Source organism: Chenopodium quinoa, unplaced genomic scaffold, assembly GCF_001683475.1.
Source record: "Chenopodium quinoa cultivar QQ74 unplaced genomic scaffold, ASM168347v1, whole genome shotgun sequence".
In the NCBI taxonomy this organism is placed as follows: Eukaryota; Viridiplantae; Streptophyta; class Magnoliopsida; order Caryophyllales; family Amaranthaceae; genus Chenopodium; species Chenopodium quinoa.
The window spans coordinates 237-23,025 of record NW_018744135.1 but is presented as its reverse complement, the minus strand read 5'-3'; the positions used below and the strand labels follow the sequence as shown (position 1 = coordinate 23,025).

Sequence of the window (22,789 nt, the reverse complement as noted above, 5' to 3'; positions counted from 1 at the left end):
TTGGAAAAGTGTGACACTATGAAGCTGAATGGTGTTACAGATGATGCTCTTAGACTTCGCCTTTTTCCATTCTCATTACGGGATAGGGCGAAGGAATGGTTAAGAGATGAGGGTTCTGGTTCCTTTGATACATGGATAAACTAGTAAAAGCTTTTCTGGTCAAGTTCTTGGGACAAGAAAAGACTGCAAGATTAAGGAACGAGCTATCCACTTTCAGGCAATCAGATGAAGAATCCTTATATGACGCATGGAGGAGATTCAAGAGGTTACAGAGACAGTGCCCCCATCATGGCATACCTGAATGGATGTTAATCCAAACATTCTATAATGGTCTAACCCATGAGTTCCGGATCTATATCGACGCCGCATCTGGAGGCTCCCTTCTAACTAAAAATCCAACCGAAGCAAAGGAGCTGGTTGAGAAGATGTCAGCCAATGACAACTATCACCCAGGCGGCCGAAATAATGTCAAGAAAGGAGGTAAATTAGATGTTGATGCTCTAACTCTTTTAACTAGTTCTGTGCAGGCACTTTCAAGCAAGTTCGATAGACTACAAACTGGATCTTCCAATAATGTGCTAGAAACTTGTCAAATGTGTAATACTCAAGGTCACATCGCACCTAATTGCCCACGAAATTCGAATGAGGTATCAATTGAGGAAGCCAATGCCTTCTACAATTCCAACCCTAAAAGACCATACGATCCCCATTCTAATACTTATAATGAAGGTTGGAAGAATCACCCAAACTTCTCATACAAAAACACCCAAGCTCAGCAAAATCCACCTCCGCCCCCACCTCGAAACAACAATTATAATCCACCTGGTTTCCAACCAAGACCACCCCTAGTACAACAACCCATGCAACCCATGCAACCACCCCCTCAAAAATCCAATCTCGAACTAATGATGGAAACTTCATCAACACCACAAATAATTCCATCCAACAGTTACAAGCCCAGAATAAGCTCATGGAAAATCAAATAAGCCAACTTGCTCATCAAGTCGGCCAATCTTCAAAAACACCGGGTACGTTTCCTGGCCAAACAGAGCAACACAAAAGGGGCACATGAATGCTGTAATTTTAAGGAGTGGAAAACAGTTGGAAGGCCTTCCCGTAAGGGAACCATCAACGATAGATATTGAGGGAATGAGAAAAACAGGGGATTTTGCAAAATTCTTCTTCGCCCGGTCAGACCGGGCAAGGTCCGCCCGATCGGGCGCGAGAAGCAGTCGACGAAAAACAGGGGAATGTGCGAATTTCTTCTTCGCCCGGTCAGACCGGGCAAAGTCCGCCCGATCGGGCGCACGAAGAAATTCCAGACAAACAAAAGAACATAAGCAGCTCTTCTTCGCCCGGTCAGACCGGGCAATCACTGCCCGACCGGGCGCGAGATCCAGACAGCCCAATTCCAAGGAATGATGTTCAAGAAAAGCCACGGGAATACATTCCAAGCGTCCCTTTTCCACAGAGGTTAGCCCAGGCTAAGTTAGAGAAAAAGTACGGTAAATTTCTAGACATCCTTAAGAAACTTCACATTAATATACCGTTCTTGGATGCAATTTCTGAAATGCCTTATGCAAAGTTTTTGAAAGACATGCTATCTAACAAGAAAAAGCTTGCAGAGAATGCTACTGTTTCTCTAACTGCAGAATGTAGTGCCATTCTGCAAAACACTCTTCCTAAGAAACTAGGTGATCCAGGCAGCTATTCAATCCCAGTGAAGCTGGGAGATATAGAGATCAATAGAGCGCTATGCGATCTTGGTGCAAGTGTAAGCCTTATGCCGCTCTCCATCTGCGAAAAGCTTCAAATGGGTGAGCTAAAGCCTACAAGGATATCTCTGCAACTTGCAGACAGGTCAGTTAAATTTCCCCTCGGTATACTTGAAGATGTTCCATTGCGAGTTGGTAAATTCTTTATTCCATGTGATTTTGTTGTTATGGAAATGGAAGAAGATGCCCATGTCCCTATTATTCTTGGTAGACCATTCTTAGCTACTGCAGGTGCAATTATTGACATGAAGAATGGGAAAATAACATTTGAAGTAGGGGATGAGAAAATGGAGTATTCATTACTGAATGCTATGGGAAATCCGTCTATGGGTGAGACTATTTGTCAAGTGGATGTCCTCGATGATCTACAACAAGAACAACTTCCCCTGATCAAAAAGGAAGATGCTCTTGAAACGGTGTTGATAGGAAGTATCCATGATGAAGATTGGGAAGTAAGGGAGTACACGAGGCTACTAGAAGACGCAAAAGCTAATCCAATCATCGCTCCAGTCAAGGAAGTCCTTAGTACATCGAGTGTTGGGGAGAGTTCAACGCCTCCCGAGGTAGAGTTGAAACCCCTTCCATCTAATCTTAAATATGCATATCTTGGTCCCAAAAATACATACCCTGTTATTGTTAATGCTGAGCTTAATAACATTGAATTAGAGAAACTTCTCGCTGTTTTAAGAAAATATAGAAATGTTATTGGGTATACCATTGATGATATCAAGGGTATTAATCCCTCTTTTTGTATGCATAAGATCATTCTTGAGGACGATCATGCCTCCTCTAGAGAACCTCAAAGAAGACTAAACCCAACTATGATGGAGGTAGTCAAGAAAGAGGTTCTCAAATTGCTTGCTGCAGGAATAATCTACCCTATCTCAGATAGTAAGTGGGTTAGTCCTGTACAAGTAGTACCAAAGAAAGGAGGTATGACAGTTGTCAAGAATGACAAAGGCGAGCCTGTTGCCACAAGAAACTGTTACAGGGGTGCGGATGTGCATTGATTACAGAAAATTAAATAAAGCCACCCGTAAAGATCATTTCCCCTTGCCTTTCATTGATCAAATGCTCGAACGATTGGCTAACCATTCCTTTTTCTGTTACTTGGATGGATATTCCGGTTTTTTTTTCAAATCCCCATCCGCCCTTGTGATCAGGAAAAGACTACATTCACATGTCCATATGGCACCTTCGCATATCGCAGAATGCCATTTGGACTGTGTAATGCCCCAGCCACGTTCCAACGGTGTGTATGATGGCTATTTTCTCAGGTCTCATAGAAAATTCTATGGAAGTTTTTATGGATGATTTTTCTGTTTATGGTTCATCTTTCGATATTTGTCTTGAAAATCTAACAAAGGTGCTCCATAGATGCCAGGATGTCAATCTGATATTGAACTGGGAGAAGTGCCATTTTATGGTACAACAGGGAATCGTTTTAGGCCATGTAGTTTCAAACAAAGGGATTGAGGTGGACAAAGCCAAAGTAGAGGTAATACAGAAACTTCCCCCTCCAAATTCTGTGAAAGGAGTACGAAGTTTCCTTGGCCATTGCAGGTTTTTATCGCAGGTTTATCAAGGATTTTTCAAAAATTGCTAGACCCTTAACTGAACTGTTAGCTAAGGACGCCCAATTTGATTTTAATGATGCTTGTCTTGAAGCTTTTAACAGGTTTGAAGGAAGCCTTAACCTCTGCTCCTGTTATACAACCCCCGGATTGGGCCCTACCCTTTGAAATCATGTGCGATGCTAGTGATTATGCGATAGGGGCCGTCCTGGGGCAACGAAAGGATAAGAAATTGCATGCTATATATTACTCTAGTAAAACTCTTAGCCCTGCTCAAATGAATTATGCAACTACTGAAAAAGAGATGCTAGCTGTCATATATGCAATAGATAAGTTTCATTCTTATTTAGTTGGGTCGAAAGTGATTATCCATACAGATCATGCGGCATTGAAATATCTGATGAGCAAGAGCAATGCCAAGCCGCGGTTGATTAGATGGATCCTCCAATTGCAGGATTATGATATAGAGATCAGAGATACGAAGGGGACAGAGAATGTCGTCGCAGACCATCTCTCTCGCCTCCTCCTTGATGAGGAGGATGAGGATAACCTCCCATTTGATGACTCTTTTCCCGTTGAGCGTTTGTTAGCTCTTTTACAGGTTGAATCTCCTTGGTATGCTGATTTAGCTAACTATCTTTCTACAGGTACAATGCCTCACGGTTACTCTTATCAACAAAGGAAGAAATTCCTTTATGAGGCACACCGACACTTTTGGGAAGACCCTTTCTTGTACAAACTATGTGCCGATGCAGTGATCAGACGGTGCATTCCCGAAAGTGAGGTAAGCAATATAATTTCTCATTGCCATGACTTACCTTGTGGTGGACATGCAGGCCCCTCGAAAAACAACTGCAAAGATCCTACAATGCGGATTTTACTGGCCCACTATGTTTAAGGATGTGTACTCCTATGTCAAGGCCTGTGACCGTTGTCAACGAACGGGAAATATTTCCAAGAGGAACGAAATGCCACTCAACAACATACTCGAGGTCGAGTTGTTTGATGTGTGGGGATAGATTTCATGGGCCCTTTCTCTTCCTCTAAGGGGAATCGATACATTTTGGTAGCCGTTGACTACGTGTCAAAATGGGTTGAGGCCATTGCTACACCAAGCAATGATGCCCGTGTGGTAAGTAAATTCTTCAAGAAAAACATTTTCAATAGATTTGGTATCCCACGTGTGTTGATTAGTGACAGGGGAACACACTTCATGGAGAGCCGATTCGAAGCAATGTTGAAGAAATATGGAGTGCAGCACAAACTTGGAATTGGCTATCACCCCCAAACCAGTGGCCAAGTAGAGGTATCAAATCGAGAGATAAAGTCCATCCTAGAGAAAACAGTTGCAAGAACGAGAAAGGATTGGGCTGACAAAATTGATGATGCACTTTGGGCTTACCGAACAGCTTACAAAACTCCAATAGGTACAACCCCGTACAGACTTGTATACGGAAAAGCTTGTCACTTACCCGTCGAGCTAGAACATCGAGCATTTTGGGCCATCAAAAGCCTGAACTTTGACGCTAAGGCCGCGGGAGAGAAGAGGCTATTGCAGTTGAATGAGCTAGATGAGCTCCGCCTCGAAGCCTATGAGAGTTCAAAGCTTTATAAGGAGAAAACAAAAAGGTGGCACGACAAGGGCCTCATAAGAAGAGAATTCAAAGAAGGAGATCAAGTCCTTCTATTCAATTCAAGGTTGAAACTATTTCCAGGAAACTCAGGTCAAGATGGTCGGGCCCTTTCACGGTCTACAAAGCATATCCTTATGGCACCATTGAATTATGGAACAACACCGGGGGCACCTTCAAAGTCAACGGACAAAGGGTGAAGCACTATCGAGCGGGAGATCCTATTTGAAGAGAAGTCAGATATCACATTCTCTTCCCCGCCACAAACTCAATGAGGATGAATACGGTCAAGCTAATGACCTTCTAAACAAGCGCTTGCGGGAGGCAACCCGATTCTTTTTTCTATTTTCCTTAATATTTTATACTTTATCTTTCAGTTTATGTCTGTGTTATGCTGTTTTACAGAGAGTATCAAGCTAAGCACGAAGTGGGATGTCAAGAGAGCAGTCAAAGATCGAGTTATCGCGTTTTTGCTCTTCGCCCGGTCAGACCGGGCAAATTCCGCCCGATCGGGCGCGAGAGAAACAGAGAGCCAAAAAGAAGAGTATGAAGCTAAGCTTCTCTCCGCCCGATCAGACCGGGCAAAGCCCGCCCGATCGGGCGCGAGTAGCAGAATCTGAAAAAAAAAAAAAAAAAAAAAAAAAAAAAAAAAAAAAAAAAAAAAAGGAATTGAAGTCCAGTCTTCTTCGCCCGGTCAGACCGGGCAAAGAGCGCCCGATCGGGCGCGATGGAATCCTGCGGGTTTATATTAGGATTTCAGCAATCTTCTCTCATTCCCATTCCTCAAACTCTCATACCCTCTACTCTTTCTCTCTCTAAAAAATCCCCAATTCTAAAAACCCTAACTTCATCTCCCATCCAATTTCATCAAGATTCAACAATCAAATCCCTCAAATTCACCATACAAACCCAATTTTTTTTTTTTTTTTTTTTTTTTTTTTTTTTTTTGCAAAAATATTTCTGCAACTCCGTCCTCCTCTTTGTTCAACCTCAAGAAAACCCCAGGCTATCTCACCACTCACATAATTTCGAGCTTTTTGAAGATGTCTCAAAGGAAAAGAAACGAGAAGCACACCCCAACAACAACCACAATTGGACTTGGAAAGTGTAACCGGGTACCCACACGTGGTTTTCGTTCCGGAATTCCCAAACCAAAAGCAGCGGTTCATCGAGCTCTCGCGCCGAAAGGTAATCCCTACCCGATTCTTTGACCGTTCATTGCTTTCTAAGCTAGGAAATAGATTCGGAATGTAAGAATTTGTTTGCAAAATTAGGAATGTCTCAACTATTCAATATGAACTATAGAACTTATGAAGATTTAACTCTTGAATTTTGAGCTCATTTGATATTGAAAAGGGTAGGAATGGTTTGGTGAAGTATGTTGTGTATAGGTTGCTGAATAGGTCTCATAGAATGTCCTTAGAAGGCTTTGCTAGGAAGTTTTGGACTTCCTTGTACCGGCTTAACTGTGCAACCTAGTAGCTTCATTTCTGGGGAACTTTGGTTTGCTATGACTGGTGAAAACATTGAATCTTTCCAGCACGCCCTTTCACACAAAATCCACCAACCAGTCCTTAGGCTGTGGACTAGATTCACTGGGTGGACTATTTTTTGGTAGAATCGAACCTAATAATGTTAGGTCGGACGAGATTTCGATCTTAGGTAGCTATTTAAGGCGTGGGGATGAGGATGGAGACTTTTAAAATGAATATTGCACACTTGTTTGCCCTTCACCTTAAAAAGCAAGGCACCACTTATACGACAATTAAATCGAATGGTGAACGCTCTAACATTCCTATCGTCCTAGGAGGCCTTGTCACTCACCTAGCACTTCGGGAAGGCTTTTGATGAAGCCAGCCGATGCCCAGTGCCTGGCCCCATTACCTTAGATCAGCATTATCTCACTACTGGCGGTTTGGTTATCCATAGATTTTAATAGATTTAGTTTGGATCATAGGGAGAACCAACAGGCTTTCTGTGCCTTTACCTTCCCCTGACCTAACTAAGATTATGCCTCACCAGCCCTCCTACCTTCTCCAGTTCCCTAGTGATTCGTCTACCCCTGTACCAGCTGCCCCCACTAGGACCTATTTTAGGAGAGAGTCTGCTGGACCCTCTACCTCCTCCCTTGCTCCGCCTCCTCCTAGCGATCACGAGGCCATTATGGCCGGTATTAGGGAGCTTAGGGTAGGTCAGCTGGACCTTTCTACCCGAGTCCAGACCATAGAGACTAACCTTCGGGAGCTTAACGCAGGCCAGCAGGATTTTTCGCTTGTCTATGTATCCTGTTTATGACTACTTCTGCAGGCAAGGGTATATCCCGAGGGATGGTCCCCATCCTTTCTTGGTATCACTTTCCCGGTGCGGGAGATATGGCAGGTGGCAGTGGCACAGCTGGTGTCGAGGATGATGGTGTTGATGATGATGATGTTTGATGATGATGATGTTGATGATGATGATGTTGGTGGTGATGATGATGGCCCCTCCGCTTCCTTTTGAGGAGCCGTCGAGATTGCTATGCTCTCCTTTAAGCTGCAATGAGGCCATTGCCGCGTTTAGCTTGGGGGAAGTTACTTCGTACATGTTGGTATTCTCTCTCCTTATCTCTCTTATCTTTCTTGTTTTATTTTAGTGTAGTTATTTTAGTTGTTTTCTTCTTAAAAAAAAAAAAAATACAAAAAATACGATCCAATGAATAATAAATCATGCTTCCCTGTGCCCCATTCATGAAAATTGTTTTAATTCTTGGTATATGATGACGAGTATTGTGGATAGGTTAGCCATGATTTGATGTTTGATTGCTTGGATGTCTTACCATGAGTCAATTTTGCCCAACTACTTGTGAATATAGTGCTTGACTAGTTGATTTGGTTAGGAATGTGTGTTAGTTTCCTGGTATGTCAATGAAGTTGAGTATTGGGTTTATAACTTTGAGTAATGTTTGCATGACTCATTAATATGCACATTGAGGAGGACGAAGGCATTTGTTCCTCTAGGTGGCCTTCAGACGATATTAGATACATTTGTTCCCTTCTTGCTACCCATGTTGTTGCTTGTGCCCTTTTATTGTTTATTTTGCCACATTACAAGCCTATTTAAGCCCCATTGGTTACTAGTCCCAAGCTTAGCTTGGGGGAGCTAATAGTGAGTGAGGCGAGGGAGTTGTAGTGTGCATGTAATTTGCACAATTTTGGGTGGATTTTGAGAAGTTTCTTATTTGTTCTTATTGTTGTGGATTGAAAAAAAGAAAAAAAATTGAAAAATTTATTGTGCAAAGAAAAAAAAAAAAAATTCCAATGTGAGAGAAAAGAAAAAGAAAGAGCAAAGGAAAAAAAATTGTTTCAATGTTCAAGTGTTCTAAATTGAAGGCTGCTCAAGAAAAAAAAAGAGAGTTCAAAGTTTGTTTGTTTACTCAAGTTCTATAATTTTATATTTTGTATATATGAGTGAAATTTTAAGTGTTGGAAATTTTTAATATAATTGGGATGTTTTGGTGAATTTTTGGTAGAGCTGAGTTGTGTTGGAGATGATTTTGGTCATTAATTTGTTTTTGACCTTGGTTTTATTTATTAGGATTTTGGCTCCCTTAAGCATAGCTTTACTCTTACATTTTCCCAAATATTTCCCACCTTTTACCCTAGCCTTACATTACAAGCTTTGAAGACCTTCTGACCTTTGTGCATAGAGTTGTGTGAATGTGAAATTTAGTTGTTTTCCAATGCAAAGAATGATTTGATATATTTCGAGTCGACTGCTAGGTTTGAGTGCTTGTTTTCTTAAAACACACGAGTGCGTGAGCTTGGGAGGGCATTGTTCACATTTAAAGGAGTTGGATGGAGAGCGACCGAGTATATCTTTTACTCGCCACATAAATGAGAGTTGAGTGTGTGAACACTAGTCTTGAATTCTATATGCTCTTGTGGTTTGCTCTATTTGACCATTGTTAGACAGGATGAGTAGTTAGATGGATTTGATTGGTTGACTTTGATGCATAACTGTCGAGTTTACCTTTAATCGTATTTATTGATTTGAGTTACTTTTGGGGTGAAGTATTGATTTATTTATTCATTGCTTTGCTTAGGACAAGCAAAGGTTTAGCTTGGGGGAATTTGATATACGTGTTTTATACAATGGTTTTTCCCCGGTTTGATTGCATGATTTTACATGGTTTTGAGCTCTACGGAGCTATTTCTTGCTAACAATCTCTTCTTTAGTGTATTCGATTGTTTTAGTAAGCTTTTCAGGAATATGAAGCGTTTCTAGGCAATTGGACGTGTTTTTAGTAGATTCGGAAGAGTTGATAGCCAAGAACTGCAATTTATGTGGAATGCCCGACCGGGCATGGCTTGCCCGGGCAGACCGGGCAATGAGGAGTTCACAGGAAGAAGCCCAATTCTGAACGGTGGCAACGCGCGCCCGATCGGGCAGGCTTCGCCCGGTCAGACCGGGCGATGAAGAAATCAAGTTATGAGATGCAATTTTGGAAACGTGTTACGCGCGCCCGACCGGGCGAGGTTCGCCCGGTCAGACCGGGCAAAGAAGGAAAACTGTCGTATTTTACGCAGCCTTCCTCCGCCCGATCGGGCGAGGTCCGCCCGGTCAGACCGGGCAAAGCTCAAGAACGCGTATTTTCTTATTTTTCCGAAAATATTATCTTTTGGGGGTATAAATACCCTTTTGTAATTAACTTTTAGACAGTTAGTTTTTCATTAGTTTTCTCCTTAAGCCCTAGAAAACTCTCAAGAACCCTAGTTTTATTTTCTTAAGCAATTTCAATCTTTAATCCTAGTTTTAATTAATTGTTCCTCAAGAATTCAAGATCATCAATTGAAGTATTTGGTATTTCTTACTTTCCATCTCTTTTATTTATTTTATAGTTCTTTAATTATGTGTTCTCTATTAGATCTTGTTTTTGATTTAATTATGATTTGTGAGTAGTTTCCTTAATCCGGGATCTTGCTAAGCCCGATTATGATTGATGTATAAAGTAGATCTTTTAAATTCCCAATAATAATCCCAATTGACATGCTTAATTGATTGTGTTTATGCCAATACTAGATTAGGGATAATTAGTATTGTTATCATCCCTTTGTTCTTATTGCAACGGAAGTTGGGTATTAACGGGATTAGGTTATTTCAATTAAGGGTTTGAAGATCATCAACGGAAGTAGAATGATTGAATAATTAGGAATCTAGGCATGGTGTTTAATGTCCCTTATTCGCTTGATTCCACGGAAGTAGGCTTGATAGTTTAATTTGGGAAGCCATTGATAACTCGGAAGAGACCTTTGGTATTATTATTAGGGATTGCTTTTCTTCTTGTCAATTGATTTATATATTGGGGGTAGATTTATTAGTTTATCAATCATAATCGTGGTGATGCTTGATCTTGGATGCTTTAGTTTATTGATTAATATTTCCTCTAGTTAATTGTGTTATTTAATAAATTAGTTGATTATTATCATCCATTATTGATTGGTCACGTGCTTAGTGATTAATTGAGTCTGATTAATTGAATGAACCATAGTCTCTTGGGATTCGATCCTTACTTGCCCTACTACAACAGTTAGAAGGAATAGTTAGGTTATTTTTTGTTAGGTACGCGATAAGCCTATCAGTAATCTCAATGGATTATGAATGGGGTGTAACCTTCACGGATCAATCGTTGTTGCCTATCGTTGTCCCTTTATTCGTGGTTGCCTTAAATGATCCGTGAACGGTTTACAAGTTCCTTAAAAACTTGTTGGCGGCTCCCTACTTTCCTTGTCCCTAATCGTAATATGTCAATTCCCACTTCCTATGAGTGCCAAGCATATTCACAACATGCTTTTAACGTAGGCGCACTTCAAACGACGCCTACAACCCCAAACTTGAACCCCACCGTGATCATACACTAAAGTACGGTGGCGTCCAAAGGGAAAGAAGATAGAGCAAAAAAGTCGCCAACAAGTTTTAGGAACTTGTTAAACCGTTCACAGGGTGAAGGTTACACCCCTTAGCAATCCAGGAAATTGTCAATTCCAATAGGTCTGGAACCATGACTGGTAGTTCGGGGATGAAGGTACAAATTCAACCTAAAAGAGATTGAACCTGCCCTAATAATAGTCCTCTACTTTATTCTGATCGTATTCATGTGCGCTTTTTGACTAACATTCAATCAATAGGTTTACCCTAAACTTGTTTATCTATATTGGTTGAATATTAATGCACAAATAAATCTATTATTAGCGATCACTTGAATTATAATCAAATTAACCCTAAAACAAAATTATTAAGCGTGATTACAAGTACTAATTTCTCTTTTTAAACATGCATAAAAGGTGTGATCAAACAATAACAATAAATATAACCAAGCAACATAATAATAATCATAATAATAATTATATTCATAATAATAATTATAATCATAATCATCATAATTAAAATAATAATGTTAACAATAAAGCATAATATCAATAGCAAGATCCTAGGCATGATACTAACAAGATTAATAACAAACCCTAGCATCTTACTAAACATATAAAAAATCAAAGCTTTAGCCATAAATACGATACTAAGAAGCAATAAAACATCCTAACATGATTTCTATATCATATTATGAATTAAACAATTAAAGCACTTATTTGGATGCCTCGTACCTCTTTCTAATAACAAAATACACACGTTAGTAACATCAAGGAAAATATTAAATTAAACAATTAAATTAAATAATTAAAATAGAGAATTAAGAAAGTTTCAACTAGATTTGGGATCAAACCCTTAGAAATTAAAAACCTTTCACGAATCAAGAAATTCTTGATGAGAGTTGATGAGAGAGAATAGATAGTTGTAGATGATTGAAAATGGAGGTTTTAGGAGCCTATTTATAGAGAAAATAAGTCGGATGTGATAAAAAAACGAATCAGAGTTTCGAAAAGAATAAAACACAATCGCAGCGTCAAACACGCGTGTGGCGCCAAACGCTGGAGTCTAGCGCCAGACGCCAGGAGTGGCACTAGACGCTAGACTCTGGCGCCGGACGCTAGGATTGGCGCCGGGCACTGGAAAACAGTTTTTGCGGATTTTTTTTTATCATATCTTTTTGATCCAGAAGTTCAAATGTGGCATATAATATGTCGTTGGAAAGCTCTTGAAGTCTACTTACCAACCCAATTTCAGATTAAAATATTTTGTAGATAAAAAGATATGGCTGAAATAGTGGAAGGGTGTCACTTTTGGATAGAGTTTCATATATCATTCATATCTTTTTTGTTATAACTCGAATTTAATATTATAATATATCATTGGAAAGATAATTTCAAGATCTATCCAACAATATAATATTTGGATAAATATTATGAGGACCAAAAATAAAATCTGAATATATTCTACTTGGTACAAAACAAGGATTCTAAAAAGGAGTAGTTTTATTCAATTTCAAACTCTTGAAACATAATTATCAATCCAAACTCCATTAGGATTTAAAAGAACCTTCTAGAATATTCTAGTAGACTATAATCTATCCTAATAGATGTAGGAATGACAATTAATAATAGGCCCTTCTCTAGATCATTGGGCCGTATATAAAAACCAAATCGGGCCCAATTTAGTATTTTGGCCATAACTTCCTCATTATTATCGGAATTGGGCTTATAATATATCGTTGGAAAGTTCTTTTCTAGCCCCATCCAACTAAAATATGATTGGAAAACCTTATCATGGACCAAACTAAACTAAAATGCACGTTTTTCATAAATAAGGTAAGAAAAGAAATATTTTCAAAAATAGAAAGAAGAGATATTTTTAATAAAAACATCCTCATCACTAGACTTTTCACACTTTCGCTTTGTTTGATTAATCAAATGACATGAAGAAACGCATTTGGGTGTCTACAGAAGCCCCCACTTTGACATCCTCATCACTGGGTTTTGGTTTTGGGAGACACATTTGGGTGTCTATAGAAGCCCCCACTTTGACCGAGTTTGGAGAAACACCAGTTTCGAAAACAAAAAGTCAAAGTAGCGATAGGGGCGGAGAATGATTCAGAACGTTCTTTGATCCTAAATTATTCTTGTAATGCTGATACCTGAATAACTAGCGTTAGTTTAAAAAGATAAGAGAGTTAAAGAAACGCGTATCTTGCACCGTCAAACACACGTCTATGTAGTAACCTATTTGTTGTGTTTACTGTTTGGACAACTTTCCACAAGCTAGGGAACACCATCTTATTGTTTTGATGTCACTCGTCTCTGAACAATAGAGCTTTTTTGGATATGTTCACGCTTCTCTGAGCAAAAGAGCTTTTATGATAAAAGATCTTTGATGATATGTCACGCGTCTCTGAACATTGGAGCTTATTTTTTGAGGATTGTCCACTCGTCTCTGAACAAAAGAGCTTTAATAGGATGCCCACACGTCTCTGAGCAAGAGAGCTTGAAAATTTATGTATAACGCTTCTCTGAACAAAAGAGCTTTTTGATGATATGTCCATGCGTCTCTAAACAAAAGAGCTTTGATGATATGCCCACGCGTGTCTGAACAAAAGAGCTTGAAAGGATTGTCCACGCGTCTCTGAACAAAAGAGCTTGAAAAGAAATGTCCAGGCGTCTCTGAACAATAGAGCTTTGAATGATATGTCCACACGTCTCTAACAAAAGAGCATGAATGATATGTCCACGCGTCTCTGAACAAAGAGTTTTGAATGATATGTCCACGCGTCTCTGAACAAAGAGCTTTTGATATGTCCACGCGTCTCTAAACAAAAGATCTTTGATAATATGTCCACGCGTCTGTAAACAATAGAGCTATTTGAATACTTAAATGTTTGTTGCGATTGTTTGGTTGGCTGCGAACAGGAGCTTTGCTGAATGGTGGTATCCTGTAAAAATAAAAAGATTGCCAAAAGAATTTGTTGGTGCTTTTCTTTGGGTTAACCTAAGGCTTGAGCTGACTTGAGGTTAACTCAATGCGACTAACTGACTTGAGGTTGACCCAAGGTGAATTGACTAACTTGTGGTTGACTCAATGTGGCTAACTGACTTGAGGTTGACCCAAGGTGAATTGAAAACGTGTGACTCATGACCCGTGTTTGCATTGAATTGTGATCGTGCGACTTGAAAAATGCAAAAAAGCAAAAATTCTCCAACATTTTTGTGGAGGGTACCAACTTTCTCCCGAAAAGGAAAGACGTGAAAAAAGAAAGAAGCGAAGTTTTTTGAAGGTGCATGTTTGAATGAGCTTAGTCAAATGTTGTTGATACTATCTTTCAAGGTGCAAGGATTAATTCATCCTAGGCTATCTTAGTTGACTCAATAATGAAATTATGTTGGTAGCTTAGACACGAAGGCTAAGTACTTCATACTTCGTGATGCAATGATGATTGATGCTGATATGAAAAGGCATGCTTCATCGTTATGTTAAGATTTCATGACAAAGGGTTCCTAAGGGAAGTTTATTTGGTCATGTATCTGTGATGTGTGTGAAAGTGACACTAAAGTTAGGTCTCAAGAGTTAAGTATGTGGAAAGATATTATTTTTAGAAGAGTCAAATGATGGTGACCCTTTAGGCTAGGTAAGCTAATGATATAAGGATCAAGCCCCCAAGTCTAGCTCTAAGTAGATAGGGATGAACATAGGAGATCTTTAGATATGATCAATTATGAGTGTAAATATGAATGCATTTTTATTACGATCGCACCTCGATGTGAGGTTGTCTACGTATCCGTTAGGAATTAGGCAGAACGTAGCTCTGGCCGAACCTCGCACAAGTGTGTGTTTTAAGGGTTTGTAACATGGTTAGGCTAAAGGTTATAGAAGAAGGGGATAAAGGCTCAAGAACCTTCGATAAGCCCCCAAGGTGTGCAACCTTTCTTTTGAATCTTTATATTTTTATGCTTAAGGCTTTTGACTCTTTTATTATCTCTATTTTCTATTTTATTTTTATAAGTGTGGGCAATCCCGATCATGCGGTCTATCACTCACATGGAATTCATGTTTCTCAAGCACGGACGTGTTCATATCAAAGACATGTTCATATTAGGCAGAACGTAGCTCTGGCCAAACCTCGCACAAGTGTGTGTTTTAAGGGTTGTAACATGGTTAGGCTAAAGGTTATAGAAGAAGGGGATAAAGGCTCAAGACCTTCGATAAGCCCCAAGGTGTGTAACCTTTTCTTTTGAATCTTTATATTTTTATGCTTGAGGCTTTTTGACTCTTTTATTATCTCTATTTTCTATTTTATTTTTATAAGTGTGGGCAATCCCGATCATGTGGTCTATCACTCACTTGGAATTCATGTTTCTCAAGCACGGTACCGGATCACTCGATAAGAGACGCAATTTGAGACGTGTTCATATCAAAGACATGTTCATGTCAAAGACATTGGAACACTTGCCCTTTTGTACACTATTATTTATTTTTTTATTGCTTATTATTTGCTATTTTAATCTTTTGAAGTCACTCAAGATTTTCATGAAATTGAAAATTGCATAAGTTGCACACCATCCATCCCAAGGTTAGGTAGATATGGGTTGAAAAATGAAGGGTCTATCGTTAGACGAGGCTCAAAGTGGTTTATCAAAAAAAGATTGCATATTTAAAGGGTGAAAGGAAAATATGATGTGCTACAAGGGGTGCCCCAAATCATTGGTATACATTGTGCTCTTTTTCGACATGGATTTTTTTTTTATTTTTTATTTTTTATTTTTTTTATGCAATGCAATGATGATATGCAATAAAATAAATGCTTATTTTATTAAAAGGGGAAAAAGAAAGAATCTACAAAATTAATCTAAGTGTAAATAAAGGTGACTGTGCTAGACTTATTGGGGAAAGGAAAAAATGAAAAAAGAAAATAGCAAAAAAGGTCATGAAATCTTATCGTTGCAGCTCGCCTCTTGTCTTGTGTTGTCTGCTTCATCATCACCCAGTCTTCTCGCTAGCTAGAGGCAATGGGATCTTGTTTGCTTCTATGAGATCTTGAATGAGATTTTAAAACATGTAGCATTGATCGGTAGTATGACCGTTTACTCGATGGTACTTGCAATAAGAGTTGGGATTCCATCTCGAAGATCGATTTTCTGGCGTTGGATCCTCGATAGGGCCAATAGGTTTGAGTTTGTCTTTTCTGGAAGGCTTGTATTCACATAGTTTGTCTTGACATAGAACTTGTTTAAGTTTTAGTTATCAACCACACATTGATGTTTTGACGTTGGACATCATGGTTTTGTTTTAATTATAAGACTATTGTTTTAGAAGTCTTAAAGTTTATGGTTTGACATGTTTATATAAAATGTATGCTTTCTTTAGATAAACAAGTTTATAATTTAAATAATAACCCCAAGAAAGCTAAGACCATGGAGTCACATCAAACGTACATGTGGCATCGTTGTCTTGCACATATTAACATCAAACGCATGAAGAACTTAGTACAGGAAGATGTTCTTGACTCATTTGATTTGCAATCGCTTGATAATTGCCAAGATTTTTTATTCAGAAAGATGTTTAAACAACCATTCTCCTTCATGGAGAAAGGGCAGGTGACTTGTTGGGCCTAATACACACCGATGTATGTGGACCAATAAGCTCCACCACAAGAAATGGGCATCAATATTTATCTCTTACATAGACGACTATAGTAGATATGGATATGTCCACCTTATGCCGCATATATATGAATCATTTGAGGTTCAAATAATTTCATAGTATGGTTGAAAAATAGCTTGGCAAGAAAATCAAAGCCCTTCGATCGGATAAAGGTGTTGAATATTTGAGCCAAGAATTTGATGACGTTCTAAAAGAAAAAGGTATACTTTCAGAATTGACACCTTCAGGAACTTCACAATGGAACAGAATATTCGAAAGGAGAAATAGAACCTTGTTGGACATGTTAAGATCAACAATGTGTCTTAGTGATCTTTCCTATGTTATCCTGAGGTCACACACTTCTAACAGTGGCACAAACACTTTAACCGTGCTCCATCAAAAGCTGTAGAAAAGACTCCATACGAGTTATGGACAAAAGAAACCTCCTAGGTTGTCTTTTTCTAAAGATATGAGGATGCGAAGCATATGTTTAAGAAATTAATTTCTAACAAACTTCACCCAAATCTGACAAGCTTTACTTTGTGGGCTACCGAAAAGAAACCAAAGGGTATTACTTCTACAATAAATCCAAGAAAAAAATTGTTTCTTACTTGGGATGGTGTGTTTTTGGAGAAGGAACACCTTAACAAATTGACAAGTTAAAGTAAAATAAAAATCGATGAAGTTTTAAGAGGATGAGCAACAAAATCAGATTGATAGTAGAAGTGCTCAAATAGCATCTGTTAACGCTGGTTAAAGTTGTGCAAAGTCAAATAGACAATGCAAATGCTTAGTCCGTTACCCTACGTAGGTCGCAAAGGCCAAGGTCTCAACATGTATGTATCTTGGTATTGTATTAACCGATATTAGGTCATCCTGTTAAAGGAAGGAGACGAACTGGTAACCTACGAGCAAGCGATGGTTAACAACTGACTCTGTTCATATGCAAGAGGCCATGAGATCTGAAATGGATTCCATGTTCAAAAAATAAAGTCTACGACTTGGTTGACTTACCCAAGGGTTACACACCTATCGGATGTAAGTGGATTTTCAAATTGAAAACTAACAAAGATGGATATGTATTCAATTACAAAGCTAGACTAGTAGCAAAAGGTTATAGGCAAATTCATGGTATTGATTATGATGAAACCTTTTCTCTGATAGCAATTCTTAAATCCGTTTGGATCCTTTCTAAGCGATTGCTGCATATTACAACTATGAAATATAGCAGATGGACGTCAAAAGCGCCTTCCTCAATGGGATTTTGGAAGAAATTGTGTACAAGACACCAGCCTGAAGGTTTTGTCGACCAAAACAATGATGGGAAAGTGTGTAAAGCTTAAAAGTCTATGTACGAGCTATAGTAAGCTCGCAGAAGTTAGAATATACAATTTGATGAAGCCATCAATAATTTTTGTTTTATCAAGAAGCCAGATGAATCCTTTGTTTACAAGAAGTTTAGTAGGAGTGAAATCGCCTTCCTAGTCTTATATGTCGATGACATATTACTCATTGGAAACAGCATTTCAATGCTAGAGTATGTAAAGGCCTGACTTGGAAAATGTTTTTTTAATGAAAGACTTGGTAGAGGCTCTGTACATAATTGGGCTTCAATATTTATAGGGATAGATAAAAAAGGATGATTGGATTGAGCCATAGTACTTATATTGATAATGTACTGGCACAATTTAGGATGTAAGAGGCCAAGAGAGGTCACTTTCCCATGTCAAATGGCATAACCTTGAGCAAGAAGCAGTGTCCAAAGACCAACTGATCAGCGAGAAAAGGATGAATGAGATTCCATATGCTTCGTTAATTGGAATCGATCATGTATGCCATGTTATGTATTAGGCCAAATGATATCGTATGCCTTGAGTGCCACATTGGACTGCGGCCATTAATATCCTAAAGTACCTTAGAAAGAACAAGGATAAATTTAAGGTATATGGTGGCTCAAAAGAATTAGTTGTTGAAGGTTAATACCGACGCAAGCTTCCAAACAGACAGAGACGATTTCAAATCATAGTCTAAAATATGTGTTCTGTATAAATGGAGGAGTGTTTAGTTTGGAAGAGTGGCCAAGCAGAGTACAATTGCAGATTCTACAACAGAAGTTGAATACTTGGCAGTTTGCTGAAGCGCTAAGGAGGTTGTTTGGATTTGTTAGTTTGTTAGTGAACTTTATGTTGTACCCTCTATCATGGGTCTAATAGCCTCTATTGTGACAACAATGGATCTAATGCTCAGACTAGAGAGCCAAGGGAAGATCAGAAGGTCAAACATGTCAAGCAATGATTTCACATGATAAGATAATGCAAATTAGAGGGTGAAATTAGAATTTGAAAAGTTAGAAATGGATGACAATGTAGCCGATCCACTTATTAAACCTTTGTCTCAAGTGAAGCACAAAAAATCACGTTGAGGTAATGGGAATCAGGCAGTTGGAGATTGGCTTTGATTTCCCTGTTTAGTGTTTTTAATTAATTTTGAACATTTTTAATTTAAGACACTAAGATGAACAATTCAGGCTTTGGAGTAATTTAATTTCATGTAATTTTATCACTCCGTTTCTATTTAATTGTGGTTTAGGATTAAATAATGAGGCCACTTGAATTATGAGAATATTCAAAATAGGATATCAAGACAAGTCTTTGATAAAGAATTACCTATTAAGTTAACATTGAATATTATAATCGAAAATTATCCCTAATCGAGGTCATTTTAATTATGGACGATTAATGACCGCTTAAGATTAGTGTGTAGTTTAAATTATAGAACCGTTTCTTGTGCTATAAGGACATAATTGTCATAAATCATGTGCACATGTATTGATTTAGAACCATACTTGATCGACCTATGAGAATACTTAACATATTTAAAAATCGTCATAAGTATACTACTCATTATGACTATTGGAACCTCTTTCCTTGACCATGAGTTTTGTGAGTTCTCTTGTTTGAGTACTAGTCCGTTTTGATGTTAGTCAAACATTTTCCATACATGGAGATTATAACGGAAACACTCGGGCGGCTAGGTCCTCTTAGTAAGAGACTTATATTACAAGACTGGGAATGCCCCCTACTAAGAATAGGGAACATTTCTTTGTTGTTTACAAGGCCTCTCGAAGAGCGAGACTGTGAAAATTCATGACCGTGCTCGGATGGATTTGAAATTATCTGTTTATTGACAGATAAACTTTGATTTCGAGAAACACTTCTGGACGCAATAAGAATGACGAATAATCTTATCTTATAGTTCATGAAGAGACATTAAGTGACATAGGAAAAAGGCTATACACTAAAAGCGCACTTGTACGGAAGGAAAAGTGGGAGATTAATAGGATTGGTGTCCTTCAAACAAGTGTATTATTCCGATAAAGAGTTTGGAGTCCAAAAGCAAAGGCCTGCAAGAGTCCAGTCTTCAAGGCTATGCTCTCATGCCACGTGGACAGTAAAAGACAGTTTTAAACCCACCGTAAGAGCTTCAAGAAACTGCCTTAGCAACATGCATCATCTAGAGAGCACGGGGGCTGCTTTGAGTGCACCCTAGGCACATCCCCTACTTAAAAGGCACGGCCGTGCAGGTAGCTAGGTGGTTGCACAGCTGCCAGGAATATAGATTTCTTTGAATTCTAGAGAGAGAAGATCTTAGCTTACATTAGAATTAGACTTTTGATTAGAATTTTAGAGAGAGAAGCTCTTGATTTTTTGATATGGATCTTAGATATTAGAGATAATAACATGGTTTTGATGATTTTTATATTGTGATCTTCATTCCTTTTTGATATGATCAAAGATTTGTAACAATTCTTCACTTTTTAATGGAATTTTATGTTTGATTTTGATATATTGTTGAATTTCGATTGTTTAGCTTGATTTTGATTGTTCATATTTAGATTACAATGTTGATGATGAGATTGATGATTACTTTTGTTATGCTTTTCAATTTTAACATGAGTAGTGAATAGTTCCTTTGCTAGGGATGTGGTGAAGCATGTATTGGAGATAATCTATAGCTAATTTGGGGTTTTTGATTGATTTGTTGACATGATTAAATTGGTTGATGAAATTTGCATGTGTTTGATTTGAAGAAGAGTATCTAAACTTGATGATCATGCTAGATTGCATAATAGTCTTCAATGACATGAACAATTGATTTGTATTTTATTATTATCAATTGATCTTGATTTGTGATTTTCCTTTAAAGTCATTTGTAGAGACATCTAGCTTGACCCTAGGAAATAGCTTCTTGAGTGATTTTGATTGCAAATATCGTTTTCCTTTGCGTTGTTTAATTAATCAAATTCCCATCAAATTAGCAAGTTTATCATTGGTGCATGTGGATCCTAACTTCCATACTGTTTTGATAATTGATTTCCATTTGTTAGTTTGATTGAATTTATTTCGATAGCATAGACCAACCCTTCCATTTTAAGATTTTGGGATCTCTTAGCCTAGCTTAGACCTTAGCAATACCACCTTCCCATGGGTTTGAGTTAGACTTACCCTTATACCTAGTGTTGGTATTAGTGTTACAAATTTTGTTTTGACCAAGAATCTAGTTTCCAACGACCTAGGTTTATCCTCTCGCGCGTTAAAAATGGCACCGTTGCCGGGGACATCATAATGATTTCTATTTTTTATTAAGTCTATTCCAATTTATTTGAAAAATACAAAGAGATTTTCCTTCTTTTAGGCTACATTTGTAGTCATGCTATTGATATTTTACTTTGAGTTTTGTATGCTTAGGAGACGAGATTGAAATTTAGTGCCATTTGATCCGGAAATTGAGAGGACCGTAACTAGGATAAGGGTTGCCAATCATTCCTCAAGTTCAAGTCCCCCAAGAGAGGAAATCCATCAAGAAGAAGAAGAACAAGAAAGCATGGGTGCTAATCCAAGAGTAGCATTGAAGGAGTTGGGAACTCCCGGAGCTTATAGGTTTGAAAATGAGATTGCTCCTCTTACGACACCGGCAAATGATTTTAAGATATGACCGGCGATGATCACTTTGATAGAGAGGAGTTAATATAGTGGTGTAAAGCATGAGAATCCTAATACCATCTTAAGGAATTTGAGAAGTATTGCAACACAATCAAGGTGAACATGGTTTCTCAAGAGTTTATTCGACTTAAGCTTTTCCCTTTCTCTCTTATTGGACATGCCTTAGAGTATTTAAACAATGAAGTGAAGCCAAACTCTTTAAGAACATGGTATGAAGTGACTAAGGAATTTCTATCTCGATTCTATCCACAAAAGAAGGCGGTCGAAGCAAGAGCTCTAATTCAAAGCTTCAAGCAAAAGCCGAATGAACATCTTTACGAGGCATGGGAAAGGTATAATAATGAGTATCAAAGAGAGTTCCCACACCATGGATTCCTACCTATCAAATTATGCAAATCTTCTATGGAGGTTTAAGCCCCCAAAGCAAGTCTTGCTTGGATGCCGGTGCCCGAGGCCCTATCATGAACAAAACGGAGCACTTTAAAGAAGCGCGCAAAATGTGATGTATATTTTTTTATTGAAATTACTAACAATTTAAAGGCCCTATCATCAACTCTACTTTTTAATTTAATTGTTTTAATTTGATATATATATTTTATTGAAATTACTAATAATTTATTCATGATGTAGCACTTTAAACGAGCGCGCGATGTCAGTAATTAATTGATTTAATTACTTATTTTTTTTAATATTACTTTTATCATGATAATGTTTATTATTATTTGATTTGACTAATGATATTTGAAAGGAATAGTTTCCTTCGAACAAGTGTATTATTCGAACATCGGGTTCAGAATTATGAGAAAGCTAATTATTCAGTGAGGTCAAGTGATCGGAATGCCTTTGGTGGAGGCCGCTTTCGATCAGTAATATTAATGTATAATTAATACTACAACTTAATCTTGACTAAACCCTTCGGGTCACACCCAAGAAACTAACAAGCCGAAGCGACGAATTAATTTGGAAGTAATTAATGAGTCGACTGAGTAATTAATATTTAGACGTCGAAAATTCGAGCTTGGATCGTCGAAACCGAGCGTCGGAAGTCGAGTCAAAAATAGTAAAAGTCGAGACGTAAAAATACTAATAAATTAACAATGACCAAAATACCCCTAGCATCCGAATACCTAGTGCTAGGGGCATAACTGAGCTAGCAGCCCACACCAAGTGCGGGACTTGCTAGCAAGCTGCGACCATCAGCCCGCACCTAGTTTGTGGCGTGTTAGCATGTTGTAGCTAGATGC

At 38.3% G+C, this 22,789-nt stretch overlaps 1 protein-coding gene across 1 annotated transcript; it reads left to right on the top strand.

Annotated features, from left to right (window-relative positions):
• Positions 1–4,373: 4,373 nt before the first annotated feature.
• Positions 4,374–5,400, top strand: LOC110692903 (uncharacterized protein K02A2.6-like). Its single transcript, XM_021869977.1, has 2 exons — positions 4,374–5,098; positions 5,358–5,400. Exons 1-2 carry the CDS (start codon positions 4,374–4,376, stop codon positions 5,398–5,400), a joined length of 768 nt encoding a protein of 255 aa, XP_021725669.1.
• Positions 5,401–22,789: the final 17,389 nt, after the last annotated feature.

Excerpts from the sequence above, each read along its gene's own strand:
- LOC110692903 (XM_021869977.1), top strand. The coding sequence starts at position 4,374 with ATGGGCCCTTTCTCTTCCTCTAAGGGGAATCGATACATTTTGGTAGCC. Across the intron at positions 5,099-5,357 it reads GATGGTCGGGCCCTTTCACG|TTTATGTCTGTGTTATGCTG; the intron begins GTCTACAAAGCA and ends TTTATCTTTCAG.